The sequence below is a fragment of the Cucurbita pepo genome, chromosome LG19 (assembly GCF_002806865.2).
Source record: "Cucurbita pepo subsp. pepo cultivar mu-cu-16 chromosome LG19, ASM280686v2, whole genome shotgun sequence".
Classification (NCBI taxonomy): domain Eukaryota; kingdom Viridiplantae; phylum Streptophyta; class Magnoliopsida; order Cucurbitales; family Cucurbitaceae; genus Cucurbita; species Cucurbita pepo.
In genome coordinates, this window is record NC_036656.1 from 2,823,727 (window position 1) to 2,831,241 (window position 7,515).

General features: G+C 32.8%; 1 protein-coding gene across 1 annotated transcript; it reads right to left on the bottom strand.

Moving 5' to 3' along the window:
- Positions 1 to 1,248: 1,248 nt before the first annotated feature.
- Positions 1,249 to 3,773, bottom strand: LOC111780920. Its single transcript, XM_023661277.1, has 5 exons — positions 3,018 to 3,773; positions 2,624 to 2,929; positions 2,191 to 2,542; positions 1,972 to 2,106; positions 1,249 to 1,873 (listed from the first exon to the last, which is right to left on the bottom strand). The coding sequence occupies exons 1-5, from the start codon at positions 3,330 to 3,332 to the stop codon at positions 1,752 to 1,754; spliced, it is 1,230 nt and encodes a 409-aa protein (XP_023517045.1). The 5' UTR covers positions 3,333 to 3,773; the 3' UTR covers positions 1,249 to 1,751.
- Between the last annotated feature and the right edge of the window lie 3,742 nt (positions 3,774 to 7,515).

Here is a 7,515-nt window from a genome sequence, read left to right on the forward strand (position 1 = left end):
GTCTAATCCTTGAGTTAAAGTTTGAATTTGGTACGAAATCAATGGGAAATGTTGAATAGAAACCCTCACATGGCATCCACTTACCATTGAGATAATAATAATAATTTCTATCATTTCTAAAACTCAATATATAATTGTAGTTTGAAATGTTTATTTAATTTATTCACCATTTAAACTATTTAAAATTTCTACGTTATAAATTTTAAAAAATAATTACATATTTTTTTTTTAAAGTTTTGAATATGTGGAGGATTAAAAATTTGAATTAAAAAAAAAAAAGAAAAAAAGAAGGGACTAAATTGAAAAATATGTAAAAAGTGGAGGACTAAAATGAAAAAGGAGAAAGAAAGAAAGAGAGAGAAGACAGCAAAGCAAGTTCTCGGGGAAAGCAAAAGGCAAAGCCATCCCACACTCTCTTCCCTTCCACACCAAATCTACGTGTCATCCCTTTTTATTTTTTTATTTATTTTGTAAATTTTGAAAGTTCCAATGCTATGTTTTCTTTCACTCTTTTTTTTTTTTTTTTTTTAAATCATAAACATTTGCTTAATTATTTTATATTTTTTCTAATTTTGATTCGTTTCTTTTTGTTTATTATTATTATTTTTAGTTTCATAAAAATCTACATTAGTGATATTACCATAAATAATTAAAATAAAAATATATTTACGAAGTTGGTATGATGATAGTAGAGCAATATATTCATAAAAAGTAAGAAATAGTGAAAAGGGTAAAAGAGGAAGAAAGTGAGAAAATTTGTTATATATATGTAACTTTATTAGAAGGATGGGCAGGGGACAAATTGGAATCCAAAGAAAGTTTTACCAATTTGCCCTTTTACAAAACAAATTCTTCCCATTCCCATTCCCATTCCATAAAACATTGATTATATAAGTATGGGGTTTTAAGCCCCCAATCAAAAGAACAAAATAAAACTCCCACTTAAACACAACTTTATTTAACCTTAATCTTAATCTTAATCTTAATCTTAGTCTAATCCCATTCTAATCCCCTTTGTTCTTCTTCTCTTTACCCCTTTTCNATCATAAACATTTGCTTAATTATTTTATATTTTTTCTAATTTTGATTCGTTTCTTTTTGTTTATTATTATTATTTTTAGTTTCATAAAAATCTACATTAGTGATATTACCATAAATAATTAAAATAAAAATATATTTACGAAGTTGGTATGATGATAGTAGAGCAATATATTCATAAAAAGTAAGAAATAGTGAAAAGGGTAAAAGAGGAAGAAAGTGAGAAAATTTGTTATATATATGTAACTTTATTAGAAGGATGGGCAGGGGACAAATTGGAATCCAAAGAAAGTTTTACCAATTTGCCCTTTTACAAAACAAATTCTTCCCATTCCCATTCCCATTCCATAAAACATTGATTATATAAGTATGGGGTTTTAAGCCCCCAATCAAAAGAACAAAATAAAACTCCCACTTAAACACAACTTTATTTAACCTTAATCTTAATCTTAATCTTAATCTTAGTCTAATCCCATTCTAATCCCCTTTGTTCTTCTTCTCTTTACCCCTTTTCCTATTTTAATTAAACAAAAACTCTCTCTATTCCTATAATAATAATAATAATAATAATAATAATAATACATTAATATAATCCAACAAACCTTCATTAATTTTCTCTTAATTATCCTTCTAATCTTATCTTCTTCTTCTCTACCCCTAAAAATCACACACCAGTTAGTAACTAAATCTCTACTTGATCCTCTATGGCTTCTTTAGTAACTCCACTCTTGTGGAAGCCGCCCTATCTCATGGTTTACTCCGGCCACCGCTGCCCGGAGATTCATCGCCTTCTGCTGTGCCAACAAGCTCTCACTCCGCCCTCTACCAGATATATCTGTGGTAAATCCAACAACACAGAACCATCTATAAGCAAAAATGGCGAAATTAAATGATGGGGTTTTCAGAAATGAGGATTTTATGAACGGTTCATACCGTTCTTCCCTGGGTTGAACACTGATGGGGAACGAGATTGGAGCTGTTGGGGCTGAGTCCGTTGAACGTACATGTCGTCTAGGTTTAGATTCAGCGCCTGCATCACTCTAGCAGGAACTAGCACAGTCGAACCAGCTGTTTGAAGATGAAATTATCCGTTTGTTAGATGAGATTTTGAGGTGAATTTGAGATTCTATGTGGAAGAAATTTGCTACAGACCTGGCTTCTTTCGGGTTTCGGAGACGGCGCCGATTTGTCGTGGCAAGAATACACCGGTGCCGGCGCATTCCCTCTTCCCGCCGGGAACCCCGAGAAACACGGCCCTCATACCGGAGCCATTCGGGGAGGGATTTACAGAGTGTTTCCGAGGAGGAGGAGGAGGAGGAGCCCAAGGGGGTTGAGACGTTAAACCAACGGCAGAGCGACAGTTTCTTCCATCGAAGAACTCGCTGTTTCTTCCTCTGTTTTGCGGCACTTGAGGCTGCGGGTGTCTAACAGAGCCTGCTACCAGTCCGACACGAGCCGCCGTGTTCATTTGCTCGATGAGTTGTTGTCGTTTCAGAAGTAAAAACTGTAAACAAAAACAATTTCTCGTAAGAGACAAAACAGAGACCAAGCTCAAGAAATGAAAACCGCTACTGATTTAACATACTTGGGAAGCTTGTAGTTGTTGGTAAACGCCGGCATCGTTGTCGCGGTTTTTGACCGGAACAGTGACCGGAGAGGGCTTTCTAGGGGGAACAGAATGTCCACGATTGTTCACGAAATTGTAAGCCTCTTCATTCATACGCATCTTCGATACTTCACCGGCGGCGGCGTAGAGTAGATCCAGAGTGAGCTGTGGATGAGAGACTACCGAATGGGCATTTGGGCTTCCCCTGCTAGAGCTCTGTTTGCAGCCACACCCACTTCCTACAGTACACAGCGTTGACTGAGGAGAACCAGAGGAGCGCCAACCCTGTTTGAAAAAAGATTTAAAAAGATGATACAACCCCAAACCAGAAATGAAAAAAATGAAGAAACCAAACATATTGTTCATTTCATACATGAGATTTGTCGAGTCCAAACCCATCTTCCAGAGTGGAGCGTGCCATTTGAGTCATCAACCCAGCAATGTATTCGTCTTCATCACTCTCTGTTTCGCTGGAACCAATTAGAGATTCAACCGGCGAACCAAGATCAGAAGAAACCCCAAAAGGCCCAAATCCAAGAGAATACTCAAATGGGTGCAACCCAACTCCAGCTCCATCTCTTCTCTTCTTAGCATCATTACCCACACACTTCTCCTCCAAGAACAAGTCGTCATCGTTAAGAAACTTGGGAGGAAGCCAAAACTCACCATCATCCAAACTCTCAGCCATTTCGAAAAAGCTGAAAAAAGCCCCAAAAGAACTAAAGCAACCAACGATTAGTACCCCCAAAAGAAGAGAGAGAAACAGAGTAGTTTGCAGAGATGGGGGGAGGGGGGTCTGTTTTTTTAGCCGATTGGTTGAGGCTTAAGAAGAAGAAGAAGAAGAGAATGAGTAGGGTTTGAAGGAAGTGAAAAAGGGGATGCAGTCAAATCAGAAGGAAAAAGAAAGAAAAGATTGAAAACAGAGGAAATGGGGTCAAGGGTTTAAGCGCACAGTGAGAGGAACAGTATAAGAAGGGGGAAGGGAAGAAGAATAAACCATTAACAAAAAGCCAGAAACCAGAATGAAAATAAAATACAGAGAGAAACGAAGAAGGAAGAAGAAGAAGAAGAAGAAGAGACTGAAAGGGAAGCCTCGGAGTACGTTTTTTAAAAAAGCAGAGGAAGTGAAAAAGTATATAAATAAAAGAGAGAGAGAGAGGTTGAGAGTCACGCGCGTGTTTTGGAGCGTGGAGAATACGCGCATGCATAAGTGGCTGGGCAAGTTGTGGTCCATTTGGAAGGAGTTTGTGGGGACCACTTGGCAAATGGAAGCCACTCTCTCCCACCATGTGACTAGGACCCATGTTTTTTTTTTAATTTTCTAATTTGTTTAAGAAAATAGTAATTAATTAATGATTAATTTTTGTTTAATTTTTTATTTAAACGGGGAAATCGCAGTGGGCCAATGGGCCTCTCTCACTTGTTCCGTTTTCCGTAGAAACCAAAACCGCATTTTAAGTCAGCCACTTCTATATTAGCAATAATATATATTTATAATTTTTTTTTTTTTTTAAATAATTATGGATTAAGTAAGATTTTAGTGGGTTTGTGTTCTTAAAAGGGTTTGGTGTTTTATAGTTATAGTGTTTAGGTCTTATTCGACGGTGCTTGATCAACAAGGAACTTGATTAACGAGCCTCTCTAAGATCGAAGTCAAGTATTGACATATTCCATTCATTCTTTTTCTCGAGTTTCACGCTCTCTTCTCTTGGTCAACCTTGTTGAGTAGAAGATCACTTAGTTGTAGCTTCCTGTATTCTTCCTATAGAAAGATGAGGAATCACTATAAGTGAAGTATGATTCAGATTACCTTGTTAGATCGAATCATGTCAAACATTAATAATTACACACAATTGCAAAAAAAACTTAGTCATTGGCCAAAGGAAAGCATAAATGTTTTTTTTACTACGTTTTCTAAGTCTATTTTACAAAGATAACATACATGACTTTATATAACATCAAAATGAAAACTTTTAACCTTCCCGAGACATTCCAAAAGTTGGACCTATATTTCATGACTATAATTAGCCACGATATATACTTTATAATTATAATTAACTACTAGTAAATAAGCCTTAAAATACATTAAATAAATACCATAACTCAAAATTATAATCCACCCAAAATTTATAACAATCAAATTTCATTCATAAATTGAAACATCTTTTGATAATTTTGACAACCTTTTCTTCACATCTTCATTGAAGTATATTGTATGATTGATGTCTTTTGGTTCATANTTTTTTTTTTGACAATTTTGACAATATTGCATGATTGATGTCTTAGTTCATATCACATAAGGATCCTCATTTGAATCGTCTCTGTCTTGGTTCCACTTTTGTTTTCTCATATTCTTTCTCACTCTTTAAATATGACAAATATTTTTAATGCTAGTTTTTTCAACCAACGTAATGCACTTAACATTTACGTGAATCAAAAGATAATTATATTGAAATGGACCGGACCAAAATCAGAAAGACCGAGAGCATTTTGCACACATTCCTCACACAAAGTAAAACATGAAACTTGGACTTCTACGAAATTTCTTATATTTTGTGTTTGTTCTGATGGTCAAATTTCACTCGTAACAAAATTAATCTTTATAAAGAAAAAATTGAATTAAAAAGGAGCAGATATTTAAGGTTTTAGGGTAGGAGTATAATGACGTATTTGCCCCCGCATAGTGTGTGATATTTCTGTCGGAGTGATAAGGACGTGATAAAGCAATGAACTGCCCGAAGATTTGCGTGCAGTGGAAGATATTTCAGCCGTCCCATTTGCCCCCATTTTTACCTTTTTACCCTTTTATATTTTTTATTATTTTAGTTTTTAAATAGAGGTTGGTAATTTATTGAAATAATTGACCAAAATATGTAGCAATATACGTTGATTTCTGAAATTGTGTTTGATAATTTAGTATTAATAATTCAAATAATTATTTAGTGATAATAATTCAAATAATTATTTCCTTTTTCGTTTTTTTAAAATTAATTTTCACATAATTATACCAAAAAGTAATGCTAAGGGGGCTGTTTCCATAATATATCCCTTCAAATTAACTCCATTTTTAAATTCTAAATACAATAATTAAAATAACGCACCTCAAATTTCAATAAATTTAACGTAAAAACTACATATAATTATATCATTCAAATATAAGATAATCTTTAAATTTCAAAGAAACGAAAAAAAAAGAGAGCACGTTGTGATATGTTCCAGATCTCTTTACGACATGAGATTTGTTGTGGAAAAATTTTCGATGACATAATCTCGGCTCGTACAAATCTAAATGAAAATGGAACATATATGAATTATGGGGATCGTATTAAAAATTAGGGTCGTCTAGAAATTTGAAAGAGAAACTAGTAGAACATGTTTTCGTCGTTTCAAATAAAATTTTAAAATGGAAAATATTGACGTAAAAATTACTCTAAAATGTTTTTATAGTTTTTTTTTTTTTTTTTTGTTTAATATATGAGACAAAATTGTAAAATTTCTCGTAAAAGAGTTTGACAGCCACGTAGGACATGCATATTTATGAATATCATGAATAAATGATGAATATTAGAACACGTGGCAGAAGTACTCGGCATTCTGTTGAATATTTAATTATTTCTGCTCCAATTTAAATATTTTCAACTTATTTTGAAAAATAAATAATTACTTTTTTAACTTTTCCAATTTTACCCTGCCTCGGCCAACGCCCTGTAATTTGCCAGCGACGAATTTCGCCTGTCTTCCCAAATCACTGTCTGCTTTTCCACGTCAGCCCAAAAAACAGACTTTTAAATTTTAAATTTTAAATAAATGTTGACTTCATTATTAAAAAAAAAAAGAAACAAAATCTCAAAGTCGGGGAAAAACGGCCGGTGTGGAACGGCGAGATTTAACGGCTCCGTCGTGGACACCAATACTAGTCCATATACTAAATTTGATTTATCGATTTAACGTCCGGGAATTAAATAATTACAGCCATTATTCTTTTTTTTTTTTTTTTTAATATTCGGAATTAAAAATTCAAAATATGCAGGTGACGTGGCGAGGACGTGGGAACCAGGAGGGCAAAGGTCGTATTCGTTTGGATTTGTTCGCCACCGCTATTTCGGCGCGTGAGGAAAGTGAGAAGGTGAAAGTGGGACCGACTGGTCGGAACGGTGCTCTCTGATTTTCTGCGTGATTCTGTAGTCTGTCCCCATCGGACCAGATATTTCTAAATAAAAAATTAAAAAAATAAAAAGAAATTATCATAATTAATAATTAATAATATAACTAAATTAATAAAAATAATCGTATTAAAATATAAAATTTAAAATATTTTGAACTTTTTAATTAAAGGTATTTTATTTTTAAAAGTTAAATAAAATATTTTTAAAACTTAAGAATAATTTTGATATTTTTGAAATATTTTTAGAAGTTTAAAATTATAATTATAAAATCGGTATATTTTTGTCATTTAAATGCCATCTAAAGATATTCAACCTTAATTTATTATTTATATTTTTATAAGCTTAAAATGATTTTTCTTTCTGTTTGTTAAATAAATAAATATATTATTAGTCAATTATTAGTATTTTTGTAGGATAAGTATTTTTCGTATTTATGATAGAATTTTTAAAAAGTCAACAATATATATATATATATATATATATATATATATATATGAAAATAGATGAAGAGTCAACTTGGTTGAAGAAATGCTAGGAGTTGGGAATAAAATATAATTTGTTCTTAAAAATTAGGAAATTAAGGCCTAAAGTTTAGACTTACAAAAAAAAAAAAAAAAAGTTTTAATTTAATTATTAATTTAATATAATTAAATGAAATGAAAATGGATTAGGTTTAGGGTTTAGGGTTTAGGGTTTTTGAGCTGT